This window comes from Dendronephthya gigantea, unplaced genomic scaffold (assembly GCF_004324835.1).
Source record: "Dendronephthya gigantea isolate DGI-Jeju-01 unplaced genomic scaffold, DenGig_1.0 000073F, whole genome shotgun sequence".
Taxonomy (NCBI): Eukaryota; Metazoa; Cnidaria; class Anthozoa; order Malacalcyonacea; family Nephtheidae; genus Dendronephthya; species Dendronephthya gigantea.
This window is the reverse complement of record NW_021163083.1, coordinates 957,445-984,498: the sequence shown is the minus strand read 5'-3', so window position 1 is coordinate 984,498 and position 27,054 is coordinate 957,445. Positions and strand designations below refer to the sequence as shown.

The window sequence follows — 27,054 nt, the reverse complement described above, 5'->3', positions numbered from 1 at the left end:
TTGTTTTGATTTTCAAGGCATGGTTATCGTGTGATGAGAAAGCATGTTTTCTGTTATCTAAAAGGAATAATTCAATTAATTTTTTTTTTCTCAGAAATTACTTAGCCTAGAGGTTAATTAATTTTTGCATCTAGTTTGCAACAACCTGGAATTAATTGCTAAGGTGGTGTTTGTAATTATAGCCACCCTAAATTACTGCGCAGTAAGAGATTTCAAATTGTTCGAGAAGTGCGATCCTTGCACTAGGACGGTTACACTGCCAGTGATAACATCTTTCAAGTACCTCTTATCTCTCTGAAACTATGTATGCGTCTTTTATATTTTTTACCGACACGTTATGCAATTAAAGTACTCTTGATTCAATATCTCCATCCATCATCGTAGCTTAGCAATGTATACAATGATTACTAACTATTAAAACTATTAGACTTTTTCACATGCGCCAAATGGATCATTTTAGAAAAAGGAGTGTTGCTTCTTCAACAATAAAAAATCGATAATTGATCCCTTTCATTCGGCCTTGCAGTTTTATCTCGATATATCACCATATTAGGCTACAATTAACCAACCTTTCTTTCTTGTTATTATCCTCTATTGACTCCTAACTTCATTATCACCCTTTGCTATCACCTAATATCAACCAATGTTTTTCTCAATCCATACTGTTAGACTCTTCGAAGCATAAAGTAATTGTGTGAACACAGAAAATGCATTTCCATATACTAGAACCTAAAATACGAAGCACTATAAGAATTATCACCTGGCTTGCTTTTAACATTCAATTACGTGGTTTCTGCTGTGGTTTAGTTTCAATGACTTCAAGTTTAGACAAAATTCTCATTACCGCCAATTCAGCTTGCGTCATTCTTCGTACTGACACATTCTTTATCATCACCACTTGATTAAAACTATAATTAAAGTAGCGTAGATAAGGTCATAACCAGATGTCTTCAAGTCAAGAAATAGCCATTAGGCTAAGCACAGTTAGAGTATAATCACAACAGGAGAGCATAAGCCGGTATTGAGCTGTTTAAAGTATTTATCATATCTATGAAAGGTCGAGAGCTTGTGAACTATTTGTCAAAGATTTCATGTTTGAAGAGAGGGTATTGAACATCTCACAAGGTATGTATTCCCTTTGGACGAGTGTACAGTGTTGTCTATAGTATAGCCAAACAACCATTATTACACGTATTCAACCTGTTCTGACAAAACGTTATCTGTTTGTTTCCTAAGAGCACATCAGACGTATTTGGTGAAATGTTGAAGGGGTAGAGCTGATTCTGAAGTTGATGTTGAAATACAACACAGTAAGTGGTTTGTTTATATATGTTTATACGGCGATGTTTGAGTTTATGAACGAACCGGATATCATAAATATCTGCGATCACAAAACATTCGTATGTCATCGAGCGTAGGAAGGCTTCGCATATAAAGCTCGGGCTTGGTCGGAATCTTAGATTGTAGGCTTGACGAGTGCGCATGTGTAGATAAAAACTGCAACACTCCTTTATATTACTGCGGTTTTCTAAGTCTTGCTTATATCATGGCTAGAGGCGTTGTGTGAAGGGCGAGCGATTCAATATTATACGCGCCTCTTTCTAGTTTTGCTTCATGTGTTTGTGTTAACCCCAGGACGCTACGAGTCATTTTCATCGTCCCACAGGTTATTTTAAATCTAATTGACAGGTGTTTATACAACTGAGACAAATTTTAAGGCAAGAGACTACTTCTGCTGAAAATAAGTTATCTTAATTGAGTTTAAGGTCTTGTGGTGCCTAATTATCTAGTTACAATTATATCGCAACCGTTTTAGCGAAAAATTTTCACACGTGTGTGCAAAATATCTGATCGATATCAGAATATAATGTGAGTATTTTCTTTGTCCAACATGGACGAGACACTGTGCTTGTTTGCACCTTGACAGCGCCTTAATTAACCAATGTTTTGACCGCTCTAGAGCCGGTTAACAGGAACACCAAATGAATAATCAAGGAGCGAAGGATTTTACAGGGGAGATCTATTCCAATGGTCATGCAACTAAATTGGAAGATCCTGGAGAGAAATGGCGCGATTTATCGTCGAATAGAAAGTACAATAATGATTACGAAACCATGCTGTTGAACAGTCTTCCTGGATCAAGTATGAAAACAAACACAGCTATGCACGCTGTGCTGGAAAGTGAATTGGAAGAAGACGCTGAATCAGGTTAGAGGTTAGAGTTATGGGAGCACTGTTATCTTTCTCTATAGTAATTTCAAATGAACTGTTTTGCACTTTCAGGGGAGCGAGCTAGAAAACAAAGAACACCAATAAAGGTTCGTAATCACGCCTTGCTGCATTACTTTGCAAACCTCGCGAACTCAAATGATCCCAGTGACACGATGGATTATGACTTCGTTGAGTCTCTAATCAAGAATGGTGCGTCAATAAACACAGCTGATAAACACGGACAAACTGTGTTTCATGAAGTGTCCAGATCATGGCATACAGATGTCGCTAAATTTCTTATTGATCATGGTGAGTTACTTAACATCTTCCTGTAATATATCCTCGCAATAAATTATCCACAATCGCCTATGAAACTCCAGCGTTATTTCTTAAGGTGCGGATGTGAATCAGTCAGATAAATTTGGCCGTTCCCCCCTTCACGTCGCTTCAGCCGTTGACTACTCTGAGATGGTAGAATTCCTTATTCAAAATGGCTGTGACCATACCGTAGCTACGAAAGGAGAGAACCAATGTCCTCTTCATTATGCGGCCAAGAATGACGCGATTAATTCAATTAGAATGCTATTAGCATACGGCGCGGATATTAACGCAAGAGATCACAAGAACAGGACACCATTACAGGCAAGTCAGGTGTTTTGTGGGACATTGCAGCAGTATCTTCACGATCCAACGAAATAACCTTTTCTCTTTCCTTTCAAGGTCGCAGCTGAGTTAAACAGATCGAAATCTGTGAAAGTTTTGATGGAAGAAGGAGCACCTGCAGCTGTCCATGATAACGAAGGCACATCTGCAATCTCAATGGTGATACAAAAGATGCCTCTGATTGCGACGGAAGCTTTGGAACAACTCCACGTAAAAGACAGAACGAACCGCAAACAATATTACTACTTGAGTTGTCTAAATGGACTCAATGATGAAAATATTTATTGTAACCTTACATCTTACACCCGCAATCCTCTTGAGGTAGCCGTGCATCACAAACAGTTTGAATTGATTATGCATCCAGTATTTCAAAGACTTATCAACGTGAAATGGGAGCAGTTTGGTAAAATCGGCGCTTGGTTGGATCTAGTTTTGAATACCGTTTATGCAATTCTGTGGACCATACTTGGTGTGACCTTACCCCAGCACCCAAATGAGAGGTACACTCCATTGTCTGGGATGTGGTGGCGTGTCACCCTGGAAGTGTGCATATTATTATTAACGATTTATGAGACGCGGAATCTGTTGTCTCACACGTGGAAGAGTCGACACGATCATCACAAGTGGGTGGCTTGGAGAAGACGCGAGCTTGAGAAAGATCTATGTTATTGCCATCCACAATGGCCGGAGGAGAGGCGATATCTGGAACAAGAGATCAAGTCTCTCGACGAAGACACTCCATTGATTTTCCACGATTCTTGGAACTACCTGGAGTGGATCACGTGCGCAATGCTTGCAGCGACAGTCTCAACACATGCCATAGACTATTTTGCTCATACCAACACAACGTTTGTGGTACATATACGCATTACCGCTGCACTGCTCATTGTACTGTGGTTGCGGATTATAAAATACGCAAGACCTTTCAAAACAACTGGACCGTTCGTGGTCATGCTTGTGCACATGGTCTGGGACATATTAAAGTGGCTCTTTCTCTTCTTAGTTTTCTACGTTCCATATTCCGCAGCGTTCTGGATGATTTTCGGAGCCATCTCGCCAATCCCTGTGCGAGGTTATACGAATGTTTCTGATCTATTCTATCAACTATTTCGAATGACAGTTGTAGATGAATACAATTTTGAAGGTCTTCAGGCAGCCGATTCCTTCATGGCCAGATTCCTATGTGCTACATACATAACCTTCTCACATGTGATAATCCTGAATCTGTTGATAGCATTGCTGTCCGATACTTTCTATCGCGTCTACGAGAATGCCCGAGCGAATTCCGTCATGCAACGAGCTTACACGATCTTAACACTCGAGCGGAACCTCTCCAAAAAGAGACGTCGGAAAATGTTCGACTTCATTCGTACAAACTGCAGTCCAGAGGTAGTAAGATTGGGAAAAACTTTAGTATTAACTGCTTAGTCTCCAAGATTTTTTAGCGAACGGTGAAACCTAATTCATTTTATTAGGTCTTTGCCACTAGGCATTTTTTATAATATTACTGAAACCACGGAGTGACTATGCATTAAAATGATTACATTACCTCACTAGGTGTTACATTACGAAGATGACGTCATTGACGAAGTGTCACAAACGAGGGTTCTCCGACAAATCCTGGACGATCTAAATGAGATGAAGAAGATCCTGACCGAGCGACTTAGCAAGAAGATTGGTAAAGGAAGTAAGTCTGATTTGGATATAATCCTTGGGAATATGGCTGAAGTTATGTTATTGCAGAGTAAACATGAACAGACATTAGCAACTATTCAAACGGAACTCGTCCTCCTCAGCAATCTGATGGATACCTACATAGCCAACGGTCGAACACGAAAGACAACGAGTTTAAAACGAGGTAAGAAGTCTCGTGACGGCAAAGCATCTTTAGTGAAATCTACACTAAGTACAGCACCAATGACAGCTGTGACGTCACAACCAGTCAAAGCTAAGAAATCAAAATGGGCAAATGTTGCAAAACTGTCCAGTCAGATCAAAGCGAGGGCAGCTGGTTTAACCGCGCTTGGAATGGGACCTAGCACTGCAGCGCAAACTAAATAACCCACATCCAACACTTCGAGATGCCAATCATAAATAGAGACTCCAAAAAAAATCATCAAGTAATGAACGTTTATTTTCGTTTATTTTATCTGACACAGATTAGCAAAGTTTACATTGAACAGTTCTGGAAAAATTGAGTAAAATTACAAATGTAAAATGAACTTTATTTTGACGAAATTTTGCGAACGTTTTGCAAAGATTTTTTACCTTGTAAATCTAAGATAAATCCAACCTAAATCCGAGTCGAATTCAAGATAAATCTGCAGTAAACTCATAGTAAATCCTTGGTTTCAAGGGAATAATTAATCACTACTCTTCTCCTTGAAGCGATCCTCGAATTAATTCTCTATCACGTTGACTTAAACATGCACCAGCCACCTTTGGATTTAAACTTTCTCAGAAGATGCCGTTCTGTTTGTGTTCTTATTTGTTGAGCTCTCGTCAAAATCTTTTTCAATTTGTGAACCTTCTCCTGGTAGATTTGATTTCTAAAAGATAAAGAATACTTCAATAAGTATTTACGGAATTAGAGCTGACTAGAAGTATAAATAAAATCATTGATTCCTGACCATAAAATCGATTAAATGATCGATAACTTTATTTCTGTTTTCTAATTCGTCTTGCAATCTTTCGTTCTCTTGTTGGAGTTTTTCACGTTCTCGTTTCACGGCTTCCAGTTCTAGGAGTAGCGTTTCGTCTTCCTATTGACAGTGATAAGATTAGGCGTTAGGGTCTCGTCTGTTTTAATGATTGCCAACTTACTATGGCTCCAAGCTCTGCATGAAACCAAATGGATTAAATTCAGAGTAATGTTGCCACAGAGTTCATTAATGAAGAATTTTGTTGTGTCATCTAATGCGTATTATCAAATAAAGATTTATCATTCCGGGGGGGAGAAAGTAGGAATCAACTCTACTGGGTACAAATTGACTCGTGCATAAAGATATCAATATCAAATAAAGGATTAAGCCTTTAGCTAGTTAACAAAATACCATCGACATCATCTGAACAGAATTACCTCTTCCAAATTTTTATTCTCGTGGTATACAATGTTGCCAACTTCTTGTTTTAAATGATGATGATCGACCTTCTTTAAAACTGTTTTGACTTCGGTAATGGATCTCTGTCTGTAGGACTCCCCTGACTTTGGCGGTTCAGTCGTAATAAGTAATCCTTTTGGACAGCCTGCCAAACGTGTTCTTAAATCCGTCGCTGACGAAACGCGTTTCAGTTTAGCTGTGTTTGCGATAGGTCTGTGACTCACATTTGTTTCTGAGAGAGTTTGACAGTATCTCTTTAATCGTTGCTGCGGGTTTGTTTCTGGTAATTTGTGAAGAATTTCAACTGAGTTTTCAACGTCTGTTTCAAAGACTTGAGAATTCTTCTCTTGTTGTATTTCATTTTGTTTGTCCATCAATTTGTCAGAAACTTCTCCATATCTCCAAAATTCAGCGTTTTTTCTCGTTCTACTTTGATTCTTTCTCTGGCTTTCCTGCTCCATCAGTGATGATGGTCAGACAATGCTTCAAAAACTATAATTTGTATAATGAATATCGACTTGCCTAACTGAAGAGTTCATCGAAATTCATTATATATAGAAATTTCGTGTTATAAGATTAAAGCTTGATAAGTACCTTGGTTGTGTGATCTCGTTGTCCAACGAATGCTAACTTTGTATCGTTTTTGTTAGAACAAACCAGTCTCAAAGTCTCAAATCTTAACCACGGATCCTAATATCCTCCTGTTTTGTTCATTTTAACACCGATTCCTGGCTGATTAGCTCCAAGATTTTTCACAGCAGCTTCCGCCGTTCTCATCTCATGTCTGACAATATACAGTAGGGATTAGCTTGCTAAAGTTTACATTAGATAATGCCGATATGGAACCTTGCTAATTCCGAAGCAAACACGAATAGATTAGTCAGAATTTAATGCGAAAACAAAGAGATCCACTCGAAAAACGATGTCAATAAATTGAAAGATAATAGGTGCTAATCTATCCTTCCTTTTTTTCTTTCAACTTGCCACAACGTCCTGCAGTCGCCGAAATACTACTCCAAACCAGCGATGCTTACGGTATTTAAATTATTACGGTTTTGAAAATCCTAAGGATTATCTCAGATTTATCTGTCACATTTCAAAATACCCACAAGATAAATGGTTCTGATTTACAGTAGCGTCGCGAGGCAGAGGAATTGTCCCGAGGCGAAAATGAAAACAACCACATAGTTGTAAACAGAGATTTTATTAAATTACTAAATATTTCGTTGGGTAAATATAATTTAACACAGATATGCAGGACACTGGGGTAGCTATCTTTACTGTTAGCATTTATCTAGGGTCTCAGAAATGATTTTTCTAAATACATCTTGTTTATAAAGAGCTGCAAAGATGTGTCCAGAGTCTACATATTTCACTCTGCAGCCTGGCCAAAGTTCCAACGGAGAAGGACAGTCCATATTTGGAATATATCCATCAAACTGGGCCTGAACAAACACTGACAAGCATGGATCTACTGGCTTTTTGTAATAAGATAAATGTGTTGTTATGTCCAACAGGTAGATCAAGAAATCAACAGCATTCTGATATTTTGTGGGTTTCTTAGAGTTCCCAAGTATTGAGGTCAATATGGAAAGATCTTTTGGTATTTTATCTCGGATATTTTTCCCTACTTGTTTCTGAAAAGATTTTGCAAGCATTTCAAATGAAACTGATTGTTCATACACAGGATTCTTCTTTATCACCTCACGATTTACTATACTTTCTATATTATAATCTGGTATAGACTTTGAACTCAGATCCACAGAATTATTCATAATGTTCATTAGCTCCTGTGGAAACGCTGACAAATTCATTGCTGTTCTTCCAGGATTATTAGCATTCAAACCATCCGACTCAATCATCTGACATATATGCCGAAGCTCTTCAAGAAATGAATAGTCTTCAAGTTGTTCTTCCAACACGGACCATGCAACTGCCTTGCTCAAAACACCCTAGAAAATAGAATGAAAGACATTAGATAGGATAGCATTACTTTAATGAAAGAAACACAATTTAGACGCCCAAACATCTGGTTGTGTGGGTGGTATCTTTTTATTTTTAATGTATCAACATGCACTTTGACATCATCATTCACGCCCAATGACCTTCGTAAAAACAGGAGAGGCAGTTGTGCATGCCAAACATGGTATGATAGCTACAGGTTTGGGAACAAATGTGCCTGCAAGAGATGCCATGTGTCCACCCATGGACACGCCTGTCACCGCCAGAGGTCCAAAACCTTTATCCGCACACCAATTTAGCAACACCGAGGTTTCAACAATCAGAGCACAGCCCATCAACAGTAAATCAACAACATGATTTAAGCTTGATCTTGTTTGGGTTTTGGGCTTACGGCAACCGTAGAATGGATTCATTAAAAGTATTGAACCAATTAATGTTTCTTTAATCAGTGGTTTCGCAACAAGATTTCGTCTGCGCCAAAAATTATGATCACCAGTTCCCGCTAGTTGAATACACATCGGCTGTTTACCATCGTTACGCCGCTCTTTGGGGATAATAGCCTGAAAATAAGCAATTTCGCTTTCCTTCGGTAGCAATCCTGGGTAATATTTCGCAATAGGGGAAACAAAATGTCCATCAACAATCGAAAATTGGTCTTGTTTCGAGGAATCGTACTCTTTATCGATTTTTACACTCCCACTATGGACAATTTCCCTGAATTTTTCAGCGTCAAATATATCTCGTTTTAATTTCTGTAAACCTCGATATGTTTCTATACTTCCCCAGCCTTTGGAAAAGAATGTATTTCGTACAATTCTTCTGTATAAAACATCGGCCCTGCTGAAATGATTTGACACCATTTTGAATGATTTCACTTCGGTACTTCGTGTAAGATCATTATTCAGTGACGCAACAAGAAGCCGTTTTTTTGTTGAAAGCAAATTCTTTTTCTTCGTCATTTTTAAACGAAGCAAACAGATTTTTATCTTGAAATAAAGAAGAGAGATCGGACTTTAATATTCCCCGAAAATAGAACAGAATCAACGAAGATCTTTCCAAGATTTTTCTTGCGTTCTTTTCAACTAAAAATTTATATCGTATGACAACCACCTTAATTAATCCACCCGAATACTCTCCCCAGTCTCGGCGAAATTCAAAATGGCGGTGGCCGGGCGGAGTTGGTGGAATTGAAGATATAGCAATCCTGACTCCTGCAAATTTGAGATATTAATCACAGCATGTATTATTTAATTACAATCAATATTTAATTACACCATGTAACTACAGTACACACAAAACCATGCATCGATAATTCTTTCAACTTATTCGCAAGTCAACAGAGGTGCTTGGTATGGAGAGAGCTCTAGTTTCCTATGGTGAATTCGAGGATGTTTTAAGATCGTTGAAAGGCGATGGCCGATGGGCTTTAATGTAAAAAACGTTGTGTACCCTACAAGCTAATTTATTGATATGTACATTTATATTGGACCGGCTTGTTGTTAGAAATTTAACCTATACTAGAGAGGGTTTCATAAAAGATTTTGTAGGTAAATTTCGCGTGTCTGTTTTGAAAAATCTGATAATATGCCCTCAAGTAATCAATCAATTAATCTTTATGATTTGAACCCGTGGGTAGTTTGACCCGTGCGGGCAATATGACCTTGAGTATTTCGTCTGTCTGCGGGAAGTCTGTTTTGCTATCGTTCTCTCTTGTCTATGCAAAGAAGGATGGGTTGAAATTCGCCATAAATTTGACTTCTTCTATATATGAGGATGCAACGTGCTGATATATCAAGAGATAACCCCACAAAGGTTTTTGACCTGATTCAAAAGATTGGTTCTGGTACATACGGTGATGTCTACAAGGTATGACAAATGAGCATGTTTTGAAACACACAAATTATCAATTACACTGTATAAAACCCTCCGATCTTTGCCAAAGCTGCTTCGTGATTCCCAGATAACTTCAGAAACAAACTAAACTAACCAAGGAGAAAAATCTCAATACATTTTGAAGCAACAGACCCATTCTGTACCGGCAAAGCGGTATTTTGCAAATAGTTGTCTGTGTTATTTCAGAATTAATATGTAATAAGTGTAATTAATTATAGAGCTAAATTCAACGCATAAACTTTGTTTTGGAGCCTAATATAATACACGAAATGTCCCACAATTTGTACAAGGTATTTCGTTGTTCTTATAGGCAAGAGTTATCGCAACTGGAGAACTCGCCGCTGTCAAGATCGTTAAAATAGAACCGGGTAAAGACTTATTTTCTGTTTACGTTTATTGTTAGAATGATACATTTATGCACCAATTGTTCATTTTAAGCCTCAAAATAAACACAACAAATGCTTCATTTTCAGTCAGGATTAAAATCTTCCCGAGATATCACCGTTCTTAGCTGCCTCATCGCTTTTCTGCCAGTTTCCGTTTCATGTTTGCATAGTAATTTTAACTGACTAAACTTGCTGGCGAAGGAAAATAGAATAACAGAATTTAATAAGCTCAGCTGCTCAACTGAAACATGCATCCAGCCTTTGTCTTTTATATTTATGTTTGTTTTCCAAGTTACATAAGTGGTTTGTTAGACTTAATTTTACGGTAAATATGCGTGATTATGAACTTAAAGGAATATAGTTGACTCAATTCCTGTCACGTATGTTGTCTCCGTAGTGAAACACTTAATTAAGAGTAATGTTCATAATGGCCGGAGACTATTATTCCCCAAACTTCATTTGAACAACAGTATTTGGCATGATACAGCAATAAATTGTTTTGATTATGGTCCCACATGTTTTGCAATGATGTGGGCAGGGTGAGTGTAAATATTGCAGAACTCCTAAATTTAGAGTACATCATTTGTGATAGTTTATCTGCAAACAGGAATGATAATTTCATCATGTGATGATAACAAAAGGAACAAAAACTATTCTTCCCAGAAAAGTTAATTTCATGCAATTACCAGAAGAATGTTTTATTACAACATTATCGCTCCCCTATGATAGAAATATATAACATTTTTCCTAGCTATACCTTCACATATCCATCAGAATGAATAATTACAAATTTTCATAACAAAATGTTCAAGGCTTCAATGTTTTTTTTGTTATATCTGACATATCATGTAGGTGATGATTTTGATCTTATACAACAAGAAATTGCTTTGATGCAAGAATGTCAACATGAGAATATTGTAAGATGTATAGGAAGCTATCTAAGGTATGGATTTTTGTGGGGCTAGTATTATGAACTGTTTTGGAAATATTTGAGGGGTGAATCAATTTACTCAAATTTGGATGACTAATATGGATGAATAATTTTCAAAACTCAAATCTTAGTGGAAATTGTTTAGTAATGATTGCTTTTTTAAATTAATATAGAAAACAAAAGCTTTGGATCGCAATGGACTTTTGCAGTGGTGGATCTTTGCAAGACATTTACAATGGTATACAGAAAGAATCAAATGAATCAATGAATGTGTTTGTCCCTTTGTAATATAGTGCTTATGTTGGACTCAAAGTTTTGTGATTCATTTTAGTGACTGGACCTCTAGCAGAAAAGCAAATAGCCTACATGTGTTGTGAAACATTACAGGTAGTTAGAAATTATAATGGTATTTCCATTACCAAGACAATAACCAGGGAGCAGCATGGAAGCATCTTCAAACAACTTTGCATCAAATGTGATATAAAAACTGCCTAAACTAGCTGCCTTCCTCTTGAGAAGTGTCTATTTTAGATGGTTATTGCTCCAGATTCAAAGGCAAAGTTGTATCTACATTATTATCAGTGTGTTGATAAAAAATTGTCAACTATGTTGTTTTCATGATCTTTGCCAAATATTCATTTTATGTTTTACCATTGCTCATAGGGTCTTAACTACCTTCACAAGAAAAGTCTCATCCATAGGGATATTAAGGTAAATGGAAATTATTTTAGTTAGCAAAAATACAGTAATGAAAAATACTAGAATTTGCTTTTTTTTGAAGGGTGCTAATATATTACTGACGCACATGGGAGATGTAAAATTAGGTGGGTATTCAATTGATGTGTGATTGGTGATCTCGCTGACGTGACTTGTGAATTTTTGACAATCTCACTGATGATGTTTAGGTGATTTTGGAATTTCTGCTCAAATTACTGCAAGCATTGCTAAGAGAAAATCTTTCATTGGTACTCCATACTGGTAAGATATTGCATTTTTCATGGAGATATATTATCTACTGTATAATACGTTGTACATTTATAATTCACATGCTGAAAGTTCTTAACGTAGAAAAATGGCTCTGCAAGTGCCAAGCCTGACAGACCTTATCTAAGTCTTGTGTGTGTAAATATTGACAGGATGGCTCCTGAAGTTGCTGCAGTTGAAAGAACTGGTGGATATGATCAAAAGGTATTGTTGATAATGTGGGTGGTCATGATTCAATCTGTACACTACATCTTGATCAGCAAAGTTTTGATTGAATAGTGATTACCCTGTATTCTGCTAACTGTGAACTTTATTGTACAGTGTGATATCTGGGCTGTTGGTATTACCGCAATTGAACTGGCAGAACTACAACCACCACTCTTTGAACTTCACCCAATGAGGTTGGTTATGGTTAAAAATAAAGCGTACCTCACAAATTTTCTTCATAACAAAATGTGTTTCTGTTTCCCTAAAGGGCACTCCATTTGATATCGAAAAAGGGCTACAGTTCACCAACGCTTAAAGTGAAATCAAAATGGTTAGTTTTTTTTCGCTTTAAAACTCTCCTCATTCCATAATTTCATTTTAAAGACTTTGATTTGTTTCTTAGGACGGACGAGATGCACCATTTCATCAAAACGTCGTTGCAGAAAAACCCAAAAAAGAGACCCCCAGCTGAAAAATTGCTAACGGTAAGGCAATCGTGCGAAGCGCTGATGAAATTTCTTTAATCTTATTAATAATTTGTCATCTTTTGAATTCGCCAGCATCCGTTTTGTTGTCAAAACTTAACACGAAAACAAGGTCAGGCGTTGCTGGACATTTATTCAACGAGAAAATCTGCGAAAGGTGTTTATCAAACTGATGAAGATGACGCCGAGGAAGAAGATGAAGACAAACAGGTTTGTGTCAAAGAAATTGAAGCAAGAAGCTGCATGTTCTTGAAGGTAATTCATAGTTCATCCATTTGTAGGAGATTAACGTCTTGACAAGAATCAAATCAAAGAAAAATACCTCAAGAAGAGTTTCCAGAAGAGATTCTGATATTAACTGTAAGACGATGTGCCAGTTCTGCATGACATTCACCTGTTTATAATTCACTAACAAATCACTTCGTTTTACAGTAGGAGTTCTTGAACTAGGACCGTTAATAAAACGAGAGACTCAGCCTGATGTTCAGCCCACTTGTCCCGAGGTAAGATCTCATTTGTCCCTCTATTAAAATTCATGAATTGCATCACAAAGCCATAATGATTTACAAGTTTATATTTTTTTCTCAAAGGACGATGAAGATCTTATCAATAAGTTGCTTCATGATTTTGATGTGAACGACGCCGGTGCACGGTAATAACATTTCAAATAAAACAAACAAAAAAAGTGATGTTGATTTGTTTTCAACCATCCTCTAATTCAATGTACAAAACACTGATCGAAGCCAAATACCTGGACACTCGCATATTATGTACTATAAGTTCCTCCCTATGATTTTTAGACAAAATGGTTTAGCGAAAGTGTCGAAGGAAAATGCAACTGTAAAAATGAATTCAACAGACACGACAAACGAAGATGATGAAGGAACGTTGAAAAGGAAGGATGAACCTCGTTCTCGTCCGTTACCAAAGGTAGAATATTGTAGCCTTGAATCAAGAAGTGCTCTTATACTAAAAGAAATGGTTTCTATAGCTCAGCTAATTGGAATTTCAGATATCAGTTTTGTAGCACCACCCTGCTTTCTCTCTCAATAGATTCCTCCTCCAGAAGAGAATGCCTCACCGCCTGTGTTGCCTCCCAAACCTGCAAGATTATCAATTGTAGAACCGACCTCCCCTTGTCCCCCCAGTCCCAAGTCTAACAAACCACCGGTATTACCCCCACGATCCTATAATGATAGTTTAACATCCCCAACTCCTCCGAATGTCCCTCCACCAGTAAGTACACTGTAAAATTTCAAAATGAACAATGAAATAATAATCCATCAACTAGTGAAAACTACTCATTTCTCGAGCATTCGTCGTGAATGGTTATATTTAATATTTTTAGAGACCTCCACCAAGACTTAGTGGGAAAAGACTCTCAAACTCGCCGGTAAAACTCAGCCTATTAATTAATTGTACGACTTTATGACTCTTCAACTACTCTTTCCCTCAATATAGAAATATAATGTATTACAACTGTTCATATATGTTTTAATTCCTGCATTTACTGTGTTTTTAGGTGAAATGTTTCTCAAAGATATTCAGTGAATGTCCACTTCGCGTGAATTGTGCGTCTGCGTGGACGGACCCAAAGACTGGGGGTACGCTTACAGTAGTTAAAAAGTTCTCATGTAAAGATCCAATTATTTCGTCCGGCGCAGAAGGCATCTGAAGTATCTTCCCTTTGATTATATCGTTGATTGATTTCAATATTTACGTGTTTAGATCGTCATATACTCATTGGATCCGATGAAGGAATCTACACTTTAAATATTAGCCAGAATGATAAAGAATTGGAACAGGTAAGCGACGCTGTTACGAATATAATTGCTAGAAATCGAAGGACTGACTCATGTTTGAATTTACACAGACAGGAAAGTAATCTGATGCATTACAAAGAGATGAGCTTAAATTTCTTTTTCAGATATTTTCCAAGCGTTGCACTTGGTTGTATGTTTTTAAGAATATCCTCGTGTCGATATCAGGTACATTTGAATTAAGATTGACTGAAGCTCACGTTCAACCTTCAGAATCTTGTAGTAGCCGTTGAGAGACTGCGAATACCCCGGGCACGAGGTTGTTTCACCTTTGTGTTTTAAAATGTTCATTTTTCCTTCTCCACAGGTCGCCCATCATTTCTGTATATGCATAACCTACCAGCCTTGCACTCTCGCCAGCCCGTTTTCTTTCCACTAAGATCTTTACAACGGTAAGCTGCTTCGATTTCACTTGATTTTAAAGCCAGATGTGACGGCATATAATTTCTATTTGCAAACTTTTTATTAAAGTCACCACTCTATTTCCTTATGATATATTTAGAGACACATATACAATGAGAATTCCCGACACAAAATACTGCAACAAATGTACTGTAGGTAAGCTGTCGTAACGATAGAAAATGTTCTACGTCAGAAATAACACTTGATGTTTCTTCCATATCTCTCCTTCAGTTCACAATCCTTATGATGAACAAGTGTATTTATGTGTGGCAATGGCAAAAACAGTTCTTTTAATGCAATGGTATGAACCTTTGGAGAAATTCATGAAAGTGAAGGTGAATTATATACAACTCTTTTCTTTGTATTTTTTAACTTTGTACCTGAAAATGGACAACTTACATTTCGTCATTTCCTAGAATGTACCCTGTGATTTACCAAACAATCTGGTTACATTTGAACCAATCGTTCGAGCTGATATGGAATTGCCTCTTATATGCATTGGAGCAAAACAAAGGTTAGTCTTTTATACATTTGATGCTGTCATTCACTCATTTCACTGTTTCATGCCGCACACGAAGCAACTTGAAACGAATTCATCTCTTTTTTTCATTACAGTGAAGATGGCAGAATTCATTTCGATTCAATAAACTTGAACTCCACGACCAACTGGTTTGATAAAGCTAATCGTAAGTTGACGTTATTGTACTCATTTTTGAGTGTATATTCGGTATGTTGTTTTCAATCTGGTCGTTTATTTGCAGCGACTGGTCAAGCCTTGAAATTGAAAACATTCGCACAGCTCGAGAAAGATCTAATATTGATTGCATACGACAGTAAGTTTATGATCACGTTATGATCCATATTGCCCTATTCAGATCGAATATGATCACCTTTGCTGACGTTGGTGAACAATGCTTTCTCTGTCGAGAAATGATGTTTATTTCATTCAATTCATTATCAATAATTACTTGCAGATATTGCTCAGTTTATCGACATCGAGGGCTATATCAAAAACGGGCGAACTCATTTGCCCGTCATCCATTTTAAAGAGCGACCAGATTTTGTTGGTAAGTATCTTGAATCAATGTCCAGAATATTCCAATGTTAGAATGTTGTTTTCATCTCCAAATTCCCGATATTTTAGTGTGCCTTCAAGGGAGTATTTTAGGATTTCATTCACACGGCATGGAAGGAAGAAACCTGTTTTCTGGACAGGTAGAAAATATCTTTTTGCCATTAGTAACATCTACATTTTGCTATGCGTTTTTACAACATATATCACAGTGAATTCAATATTTTGTATTTGCATTTCCAAGATCACGGCAAACGTGAACGAAGCAAACAGGATATTCCGGCTACTTTGTTCAGACAGGTAATGAAAAAGCAAACAGAATATTCCTGGATATTTGATCAATCACATCATATAATTCCAGTTCTCGTCATTCTTGTATTTTCCAGTCACGTTGTTGTGGAGAATAAGCCCGCTGAAGATCTCAAAGCACCTTCAAATCTCTACGTCTTATCGAGTTAGTTGACAACATTACACCATGGATTAATGATGCTATCTACGGACAAGTACAATTCAGATAAGCGAACATAATATTTTATTGACTTGGGTTGGACTAGCTGATAATAAGCACATTATTAGCACAATAAGATTGTCCATTGCAGAAACTTGCCGGCTCCAGGCTCTATATAGCTGCACCCGCGCCTGTGGCTCTCTGGTGAGGGCTATGGGTTTAGTATATTTGAGAATGAGCCTCTTGTGAATCAGTAGCTTAGATTTTAATTCGAGCGTTAAAAACTCTCTCCGAAAACTTGTGATAAACTCGTGATATCGTAATGTGTAAGAAGCCAGGAAATACTCTACAACACAGTTTTCAAAGAGAATGTCGTAGGCAACGTTTCCACAACCAGGTGGAATTTTAGCACCGCGCGTTCGAATCGTCTGGTTTTCTTGCGTACCTGCATGTTCTGTGTGAACGTGTCTAAACAACTCATTGAGACAGTTGGTTGTTTTGTGAGCAGTTCGTATAGTGTTTATATATCGTATTGTATCGTTAGTTTATCAACTAGGATTGTGATTTCAAAGCTGTATTTTTGCCGAATGTATCATATTTTTCGTCTAAACCTTTTGTAAAATTGTATTGATGATTCCTTAATGTACATTTTCAATATACATATATATATATATATCAACGTATACAAAACTCGATATATCTCTTAGGTTTGAAAAACTATTTTACAATGTTGAAAGAATGATCTGGCAGTGCTTAGGGTGCAGTGACATAGTTTCATTTGTAGCCACACACACATGGGGATGATTTAGGCAGTTCTAGCTTGAGGCGTGGTTATTATTGTCACTGCCGTTATGCAAGTTAATATTTTCAGTGTCGTTCAACCCAATCGCAAAGTTTTCAGATAATAAACCGAAAAAATTTTTCCACGCATTTTCTTTTTGCACTGTCCAGGAAACGTGACAGTAATCAACTAGTAAATCCATCACTACTTTGCCGAAAAGCTAGAAATAAAATGGACAATAATTTCAATGTTAGTGATTTGTGATAAAATAGGACACCATGTGATTCCAAGGAGTATGATAAGATATATAGGGTATGAGGTAGAGGGATAATATAAGATAAATGATTGATTATGTAGGATACGATATGATTTGGTAGGATATTTAACCTTGGCATAGTGGGATATCATGTGATAGATTATGACATAATGTGTGAAATAACTGTTTCAAATTCTTACATTTATATGACTTTCATTAATTCCAATTTTAATGTGAGTTCTTCCCAGTCCCTGGACAGTGTTTGAGAACTGTTCCATGTCTTCTAATAATTCAATACAATTCCCAAACGCGTTCATCACCCTCGCGACGTGGTCGAGTTCCTTTAAACTTTGAATAAGTTCATCTTGGTTTTTTAAATCTCTGAAATTGTAAAATAAATCCTGTGCTTCTGGAGCCTCCTCGAACAGTCTGTAAATAAGAGAAAAAGCAAACACGATTTCAAAACGACTTGTTTGTCGCCGTCGTTATAATATAAAAAGCTTATAACATAATCCCACGCTAGATCCCTTGCCATAGATACAGGATTCGATGATAAACTTAATTACATGAACTGCCAGAAACATTTACCCTTTCAAATGTAAATGTCCTGCTTTGCATGTCAGAGGCAATGGCTTTTAAGACGCATATTTGGGTTTCTAATAGTTCGCTGTGCAGTGAGGTATTCAAATTAATTACTTGAAAGATGCTTCCATTATTAAACTCACGATAATAGCAAGGGTAGCTAGGATCGGGTTAAATGTTTTTAAATTAAGGATTAAGGTTACAGTCAGTCAGTTGCAGAAAGAGTACACTCGTTAGAGCGCTTGTTACTACTTATTAAAAGGAATTGTCACAACATTGTTATCAATACGTGATTTATCACTGAATTTATCAACTGCAAACATCTTCGGCGTTCTTAATTACCACTGTTCCTGAGACCAAATCATTTAAAGTTTTTTTAGGCTTTTAATCATTCTAGTTTTATTATACCTCATGTAGTGCCTATACCGGCCGTGTAAATGAGACATCTGTCGAGATTAATAACAGCCAGCACTAGTAGGTTCTAGAAATTTGCAAAAGTGTCTGTGTTGGCGAACCCCGCTGACCCAATTCATCTTAGCAGGTAATCCATCTGTTTGCCACCCTCAAACACGATCCATTCACAGCACAGCGATATAAAACACACATTTTTCAAGAGGCGTCAGTTAATTTTACTTGATATGTTTATTTTGGTCAAGCCGACATCCCCACATCATATGTGGGCCATTTTCGTGGCAAAACAATGCTCGCGTACAGCTGTTAACTAAACCCGTTCAATAAAATTAAGGATCGCCTTTGTCCCTGATGCAAATTCATTGTTGCAAATTATCTTAATCCCTCTCTACATATTATATATTATTTATAACCAGCAACTCCTCCGTCGTGCTCGTGTCTGTTACGTTGCTGTTGTTGAAAATGCTGTGTAGATTTAACACCAACATCAGTTTTGTTTATTTGTGACCGTTGGGGAATGCGATAAACATCACGAATGATCGTTAAAGACTATTTAACCCGTAAAAGCACTTTATAATGGCACCTTTTATACATAACTTACAATGCACTGCGGGAAAATATAACAATGTTTCGTTGATGATAACTCAAAACCCTTTTTCGTAAACTATTAGAAAAATTACGTCCAAAAGGCCGCTTAAACACATCTGGAGGCGCTTAGCTTTTGTAATTAAACGCAATACGTCATTATACCATAGAACGCTGACAATTTTTATCGATAATTACCAAGCCAGCGAAAAATCATCGCAACCGGCTTATCAAGTGCGAGGCTCTTGTAATAAGTTCATTTAACGCGTTCCTGCATGCGCTTCTAAACAACCCCGGTTTTAATTCGGCGTTGTGGGATGCCATGATTTGGAGAAAATCAAGTTCAAAACAACGGCAAAATTTGCTGTGTTCTTACACAGAGGAACGTTCCCGACAAAATACAGAACAAATTTAAACACTATAAATACAAAATTGTGGATAATACCTTATGAAGATTGATACTCCAAAGTTCTTTAGGTCTGGTTTCAGTTCGAACCACATCTCTTGGACAATTTTTTTGTTGCTTTTCGACATTTTTTTTGCGGTCGAATTCGTCTGGCCGTCCGTGATAACCATTTTGGAGCTTTGGCATCCCATGTTTGAACGATTAAGATCGGCTTCGTGGTGTAGTGTACTACAATCAGAATAACATGCTGTTATGTTACGATGTTAGTACGTGTGTTAGTGGCCACACAACACAGCATATTCGGAATGACAGAAAATGCACCTCGGTCGGCAGATTTGTTAATTAATCGTAAAGCAGGCAGTGAGATTGTCATAGTAACTCAAGCAATTAAGATTATGTCTAAATAAAAGTTGGAATTAAAAATATGTTAGACAAGCCGGCCCGCGAATTTATAAACCGTTTTGTCTGAGGTGGAGTTACCAGCACCTCACAATAGATTAATTTAAACCGCAGGAAAGGTTTCCTTTGCGACAGAGGCTTCAGCGGTCAGTCGGTCACGAAATTGACGCGACATAAGGTCCTGCTTTGGAAAAATCATTAAGTGAAAAGAGTTTGTTTGCCCATTTATGACGTGCTATCATATCACGAGCGAATATTTGCTTAGCAATGTAGTAATAAATGATAGAAGAATAATAATAGTTATCATTTGCGATTAGGCTGCGGTAATTTTTTGCAAAAACAAGTCAACATTGTTAGAACGACAATGGTTTGCGACTGTGACATTGCTTTGTTAAGATAAAAGCTAAAATTTATCATCCCAGCTAGCCGATGAACACTGTGAATGAAATAGTTTTGACATAATATTCTGTGTTCTAGCGTTCATCATCCGTGTGTACAGATATAGAAAGAAATCAAAAACTGTTTACAAAAAAGGAATGTGAAATCAGTTTCAAAATATGAGCGTGGGCTCGTTTATATTCATAATTAAAAACTTGCAATGAAATCTTATTAAACAGGCTATATCTGAACAACCCCACATTCTCGGAAAGAACGACAATGTTTTTTCTGTGATAATGGTTTAAATCTTTCAGAGTTCGGTGTGTGTATATTTGATCTCTAAATATCAACCCTTGCTCTAAGCGTTATCGTCTAATTATGTCTACAAGCACGAACCAACTATAAGTTTACCTTCACAGCCAGACATTCAGACTGAAATTTTAATCAAAATTTCGCTCATTCGTATATCATCTATATATAAAATTGTCTAATTTTTATATTCGGAGTAAGAATCTAGAACAGCAGGTTGCAATGGTCGATGGTTAGGTGCTAGAATGGTTGAGGCAACCTCGTTCTAGCTGAGGTAGTAACTCTATGAAGGAATCAACTCTTAGTTCTTTTAGTGTAGAACGCTGAGGTAATTCATGGTGTTACACTGCAGGCTCAATAGAGGCAACATGCTGAGAATTAGATTACAACTCATCCATTATGATGATCCTCTTTATACCTCAAAAATTATTGTATAAATCTTCAAATGATATTCGCGAAACACCCATCTTCTAGAAGGAGTTCGTTAAGTATTGTACGTTTAGTATTGTGCACGTTTCAGTTTTCTGACTGAGAATTTTACTGAACTATATATACAGCGCTACGAATTTGCATTTGGCCTGCAAAAAGCTATGTCTTCTTCGCAACTGCCTTAAATTCGTTCTCTTAAGAGTTCCTTATACATTAAAAATTGTTGAAGACAGATTTCTGTAGAATGAGTGAAGTAGGCAATTGGAAGAAGATATGATTTATTGCATGCTTCGATTTAAAACAAGATGAATAAGAAGCATAATTTCATACATCTCTGTAACGGTGTAGTTATTAATTCAAGATGGTTACTTACTCTGTGTCTGCGATGGCTCTTGTTGCTTAAATTTTGATCTAAAACAGTTGAAACGGAGTTTTCTACGCTCTCAAAAGATACAATCTTCGCATTTCAGAACAATATGAATATAACAAGCACTATATAGCTCGTAACACCTGCCAAATTCAGTCATTCTTTAAGTGAGGCACTTAAAACTTGGCATTCCTAATGCATATTTAAACCTTAACACTTTCTAAATTATTGTTTTTCAAAGTACAGATCATTAATTATTAAGAATTAATTTACACATCGACTGAAGATGTGCAGCTTTATTATGAACTCTAAATAGTAAATCATGATACGTTCCATGTGGTTGGACATGACGATGGCACTACAATAGAAATATTTTTGTTGACGCATTATGTAAATTCATGATTGTAAAACCTCGAGTCGGTTACCCTGGTGAAACTAATTTTCCCCTAAAAATTCCCACGTCTTTTTTATACCAAGGTTGTCGCAAACAAGATCTTGCATTGATAAATTTACTCAGTACCTCCCCTGGCAAATATTTGTATTGGAAATGAGAAGTTGTGGCGCTATTGATCTAATATTGTTCCAGTCGGTGTCTCTGATGACTCTCTGCAAAATTGTATAATATTCCTTTAGCTTTTTGAGGACCCTGTTGATATGCATGTCTAAAATATTATGCAGCTATCGAGAAACTCAGGTGCATCATTAAACGTTCGTGATAACGCCTACCTTATCTGATTGAAAACCACAAGTTGACTTCTGATCCAGATATCACTCCCCTAATTCACGTGACATGACGTGTTGATATTCTTATCTAAATAATGTAGTTTCTATATAAAAAACGCATTAAGATGTAAGCGATTTGTGAATATAATGGCATGATATGTAATATATGACGTGAGGTGTTTACTCGTTGCAAAGGACGGTCATATTCTTCAGCTGTCATTGCTTAGCTTCAGTTATAAAGTTACTCATTAAAGTCCTCGTATAATGTCTACAATGAAGCTTCTAGTCATAAACGTAACTTTCAACCGAAAATCCATGTAATCATCTGGATCAATGTACTCTGTCGGTTGGGTTTAAATACCGACAACGAAGAGTTACAAGTTGCATGACTTCAACTCATTTAGTACGAGTGAATGGAATTTTAAAATAAGACGTATATAAGTATCTTACCTATATTTCCTCCGCATGCATTTGTATAAACCAATAGCAGTTGCAAGAAATGGATTTATATCAGTTTTTCTACACCTAACGTCGAAGGATTCCCATGCTAGAATATCGCGTGATTAACTGTGATCACAGTGCTGTGTACTGATTGTGGCTGTGTACTGCTAATGTCATTTACCCCAAATGCAGTTAGTGTCAAAACGTCATTATCATTTCATTTGTTTAATTCTTTTTGAATCAAGAGTTTTTCAACAACGGGACAGATGTTCATCAATAGATATACCCACGTACATGCCTGCTCCTAAGGCTCTTTGTTAGTTTGTTTTGTTGCATGTAAAGAAGAGATTGAGAGAGATTGTCCCTCGTTCACTTAATGCAATTCAAGGACATTGTATCTACGAAACAATTTTCCAACAGTGCTCCAACAGTGGGGTCAGGTACTCGTCCATTCCATGCAACGGACAGTTATTCGGCTATTCTAACTGTGGATAGTGCATCTTGTTGTAAAACGTTTTTGGCAGGATATCCTCGAGTTTTAAAACATCCTGATATCAAAGAAGATTATCATCTTCTGTCATCCTTAATCATACATCTAATGTGAAGTTATCCGGAGTCATTTACGATGGAAGCTTGTCTAAGACACGCATTTCCTTTTTATATTTAATCCACGCCCCAATTACAGTCTAGTATGACCTCATTCAATCAAACTTTTCATATAATCCACAGAACTATATATTTTTCTAATTCAAACTGTCATAAATTGAGGAAAAAACATTATGTGAAATTACAGTAAATTACTTTAAATGTTTCTCGATATTTTGGTAATCTTAAAAGGTAGATTATCGGATTTATGACGAAATTAATGCTTAGCAAAACGAAGAGAAAAGCAAAAGTCTTCTTCACGCTCTGAATTTCCAAAACGTTTCCTAAGAGTACAAATAATGTGCCTAGTCCAACGACTGGGAGAAATAAAATCATTAGAATGACGCAGACGATAGCGATAGTGACCAGAAAACGTTTCTCCTGTTCTTGCCTTGCTCTCATGCCTGTTTGATCAACTCCATTGTCTTGTCTTCTTCGAAACGCATTCCTCTGTCGCCGAAGCGCAATATATGTTGCAAAGTAGAAAATATATATTGCAAAAAATACAACTATTGCGTATGTAACTAGAAGCACATCTTTTCTGTTATCCAAGTTAATGAGTGTGTATATTATACCGTGAGTTATCCATGTTCCAACTATCGCTTTTTTACATGTTTGGGTCGTGACTCCAACACGATACCACAATGGAAACGCAACTGAAATGAACCGTTCAATGGCAAAGCATAGAAACGCACCCGGAGACATTGTTAAAACTCCAGCCCAAATCAGCGAGGCTGTTTCAGGCTTAAATCCACGAACGAGTATCATAATTGTTCGTATGATCCAAATAAACGCAACCATAATGTCGATCATTGCTATATTTCGTACGAAAAGTGATGTTGTGTTTTTGAAAACACGAAGCGGGTCTTTGCAATGCGCTATTATCAGAAGTGTGTTGGCGACGATCCCAAAGGAAAGAATTGAAATCGTTATGATGTCGACCGGTAAGGACTTTGGATTCACATTGAGCAAAAACACATCCCCGCTATGCTCTGATGTGTTCACTGACATTGTTAACACTCCACTTTTGAGTAAAGTCTGAATATTTAGAGTTTATACTTCAATAATAAAGATGCTGTATCGTCGTGGCAGGTGATTTCTGTCATCCACACAGTATGCTATTGTACGTTCGTTGGATTTTAATGAGAATTTTATTAAAAATTCGATTTTATAGCTCTTTTGACTGTCATAGATATCAAATTCTTCTTGGTGGAGGATGCATACCCCAACCACCTTAACCACACTTTTGAGTGATGTGTTTTAACGAACTATGACAGTATTCTTGGCGGGAAAATTTGAATTTTGGGAAAGAAGTGAAATTTTTTTAAAAATATGTTTATTAAATGGCACAAAGTGCCTTGTACAAAGTGCCTTGTACAAAGTACAAAATGTTGAATTATTAACTATGTAAAGAAAGAAAATTTTAGGCGTTTTTTGAGGACGTTTTTTCCGTATTCTGGCCAGCCATGAAAGATGGCTGGAAATATATCTCAAATGGATGATATATCAAACAGTTCTTCACTCGAAGAGATTGCTTTCAGGTGGATGTTTCAAAGTGGAATTCTCAATGATTTACACCACAAATGCCAAGCATTCACAGACGAGCCCTCCGACGATACAATGGTAGTACTTTTCTGGGTTTTTTTTCTGCCAAAAAACACACTTTGTATTTATGTGTAGTATTATTATATTTGAAATAGAGTCGCTTTATCGGACAAATTTAACAGACAGTATTACAATTTGACGAGTAACACAGGTATATTCGTTTATTAAAAGGGGATATTGAATTTTTAGAAAGTAAAGAGAATTTTTCGAATTATTTTGCCAATTGATATCGGAGATTTGTTAGATTTTGACGGTAGGTATGGAATGGAGCTTTTTTCATAGTAATTCTAGTTTCTAGCATGATTTTTGATTACCCATAGCAATTGCATATATTTCTTTCTGTGTAGCAAAACTAGGAAATCTGTTATGTAACGAATTAGAGAAAGGAAACGAAATATTTCAAGAGGTGAACTGTCAACCATTAAAGCCAAATTGCACGTTACTGTATTTTAAAAACACTTATTTGAGTCCATCATTTGCGGTTTTCACTCTTCGTGACAGTCATCTGTAGAAAATACAACTTTTAGGCATGTTTTATCTGCATACAAACATTAAATTGGATTCCCGGGATTATGGCAAAAACCCAAATAGATCTACAAATCAGATGTTCGTCAATCCCACATTTTATAAGGTAAGTTGTGATAAAATAAATACCAACTTTCTGGGGAAAGTATTTAATGTTCTCTGAAAGAATATTTCCTGAATAAAGCTGGAGCTGTATTGGTTTTTGTGAATCTGCTTTTGTTAGTTGTTCATCAGTGTTTTCTCTGAAACGAGAGTTACAGCAGAGTGGGAACATGTCATTATTCAGTACAGTTGGTATTGTCAGTGGTATAACATCCAGAGTAAATTACACGTAAGTTTGAAACCTAAACGGTGTTCGACCTATCTATGCAAGCTCTTTTTCCCTCATTTCTCTTATTCTTGCCATTTTATGTTCTTCACAGTCGTAGTACATGGTTTCAATGCATTAACAACCGATGTTCATCCTCCATTGGAAGTGGATGCGCAAGATATTCAAATCATTTGGGAAACCAAAACATAAGGTAGCAATGACAATTACAAGTACTAACAGTAGAACTAACATGATCCGACGGTTGCTAAAACAAATCTTTGTTTATTCAGCGGGGAAATCATTTGCAACGGCTGTGGAACGCCACTAGAGGAAGATATTTCATGCAGAATTCTTGGAGGTAAGACACGTTCTTTAATCCAACCCGGCTGATAAAGACTCAGATGCAAACGTTGACAAGATGTATGATTTCTATAATAAACTAAATGAAACCTTTTTTCCCGTATAACTTTATCATTACTTCAATTATATTGCTAGAGAAATGCCTTCTTCGTGTCATAAGTTATGATGGATTGGCAAACAACATTTTAGAAAATGCGAACAGCCGACTTAAGCGTTCCATTTGGGTTTACATCAGAGGTAGGCATTGTTAAGACTGTTGAAATATATACAAGACTGCACCGTTTTTTTCTAGACGAAGAAAACTAGTTAATATAGCAACAGGTAAACTGGGAAACTAGCCAATCAAGTTAGCATTTTCAAAGAGATTGATCTTTAATAGCATGCATGTTTTATATTTCCAGACGAATTAATGAATGAAGTTGAACTTGGTTCCTGTTATTCCTTTTCATTAATTCCATTTCGAGAGTTTTATGGTGGACAAAACTCCAGCCAGTTGAGCTTAGTGTTTGAAGCAAACAACGTTACGAAGGTGAACTTTTATAGTTATTTTAAACTTAAGACGATGATAGGAAATGTTTCAATGGACAACTGAACTTTTCATGTTCATCCTTTCACCGAGAAAGATCTGTGGTAATCCTGCGTTGTTTACGGCTTCCCTTTTGAAAGCTCAATCAAAGTTTTGGCGAGTACAAAGACTGTATCATGGTTAGTTTTGGACTACTCTTCATTTTTACATTTCCTGCTATAAGAAACGAAGTACAGTTTCTGGTTTTTTGTGTATGTATATCACTCACTCAGCTGAATTGTTCTTGAACAAATTTCGTATAGATCGCAAAGATTCATCCTGGAGTTTTGCTGCTTGTCTTGCCTACGTCTTCGGAGGTGAGTTTAGGGTTTTACTTTGTTACGATTTAGAATACTTCACCACAAAGAGGTATCTACGAACCGAATAAACCGATGCACATTCTCACATGCCG

At 36.8% G+C, this 27,054-nt stretch overlaps 6 protein-coding genes across 6 annotated transcripts; 3 read left to right on the top strand and 3 right to left on the bottom strand.

The window, feature by feature from the left end:
• The first annotated feature begins 460 nt into the window (after positions 1-460).
• LOC114531668 (transient receptor potential cation channel subfamily A member 1 homolog) lies at positions 461-5,078 on the top strand. Its single transcript, XM_028553285.1, has 7 exons — positions 461-1,125; positions 1,237-1,310; positions 1,961-2,208; positions 2,284-2,520; positions 2,606-2,853; positions 2,932-4,263; positions 4,432-5,078. Exons 3-7 carry the CDS (start codon positions 1,983-1,985, stop codon positions 4,933-4,935), a joined length of 2,547 nt encoding a protein of 848 aa, XP_028409086.1. The 5' UTR covers positions 461-1,125; positions 1,237-1,310; positions 1,961-1,982; the 3' UTR covers positions 4,936-5,078.
• On the bottom strand, positions 5,047-6,746 carry LOC114531670. Its single transcript, XM_028553286.1, has 4 exons — positions 6,570-6,746; positions 5,954-6,467; positions 5,505-5,636; positions 5,047-5,423 (listed from the first exon to the last, which is right to left on the bottom strand). The coding sequence occupies exons 2-4, from the start codon at positions 6,434-6,436 to the stop codon at positions 5,322-5,324; spliced, it is 717 nt and encodes a 238-aa protein (XP_028409087.1). The 5' UTR covers positions 6,437-6,467; positions 6,570-6,746; the 3' UTR covers positions 5,047-5,321.
• Positions 6,747-7,202: 456 nt separating this feature from the next.
• On the bottom strand, positions 7,203-8,896 carry LOC114531581 (protein ABHD18-like). The gene is made up of 2 exons (XM_028553190.1): positions 8,081-8,896; positions 7,203-7,927 (listed from the first exon to the last, which is right to left on the bottom strand). The coding sequence occupies exons 1-2, from the start codon at positions 8,894-8,896 to the stop codon at positions 7,259-7,261; spliced, it is 1,485 nt and encodes a 494-aa protein (XP_028408991.1). The 3' UTR covers positions 7,203-7,258.
• Positions 8,897-9,110: 214 nt separating this feature from the next.
• On the top strand, positions 9,111-17,828 carry LOC114531594 (mitogen-activated protein kinase kinase kinase kinase 3-like). Its single transcript, XM_028553204.1, has 32 exons — positions 9,111-9,803; positions 10,141-10,198; positions 11,069-11,159; positions 11,321-11,385; positions 11,479-11,534; positions 11,811-11,858; positions 11,929-11,971; positions 12,053-12,125; positions 12,284-12,335; positions 12,453-12,532; positions 12,607-12,669; positions 12,742-12,823; positions 12,899-13,033; positions 13,105-13,183; positions 13,256-13,326; positions 13,414-13,475; positions 13,624-13,753; positions 13,877-14,059; positions 14,172-14,216; positions 14,346-14,427; positions 14,552-14,628; positions 14,751-14,811; positions 14,951-15,035; positions 15,146-15,201; positions 15,277-15,380; positions 15,462-15,559; positions 15,661-15,731; positions 15,807-15,878; positions 16,020-16,112; positions 16,190-16,260; positions 16,362-16,417; positions 16,504-17,828. Exons 1-32 carry the CDS (start codon positions 9,705-9,707, stop codon positions 16,574-16,576), a joined length of 2,514 nt encoding a protein of 837 aa, XP_028409005.1. The 5' UTR covers positions 9,111-9,704; the 3' UTR covers positions 16,577-17,828.
• On the bottom strand, positions 17,354-20,017 carry LOC114531595 (neuroglobin-like). The gene is made up of 3 exons (XM_028553205.1): positions 19,626-20,017; positions 17,803-18,031; positions 17,354-17,566 (listed from the first exon to the last, which is right to left on the bottom strand). Exons 1-3 carry the CDS (start codon positions 19,775-19,777, stop codon positions 17,381-17,383), a joined length of 567 nt encoding a protein of 188 aa, XP_028409006.1. The 5' UTR covers positions 19,778-20,017; the 3' UTR covers positions 17,354-17,380.
• Positions 20,018-25,454: 5,437 nt separating this feature from the next.
• Positions 25,455-26,669, top strand: LOC114531580 (minichromosome maintenance domain-containing protein 2-like). Its single transcript, XM_028553189.1, has 6 exons — positions 25,455-25,513; positions 25,631-25,738; positions 25,830-25,928; positions 26,008-26,075; positions 26,213-26,314; positions 26,479-26,669. Exons 1-6 carry the CDS (start codon positions 25,455-25,457, stop codon positions 26,667-26,669), a joined length of 627 nt encoding a protein of 208 aa, XP_028408990.1.
• Positions 26,670-27,054: the final 385 nt, after the last annotated feature.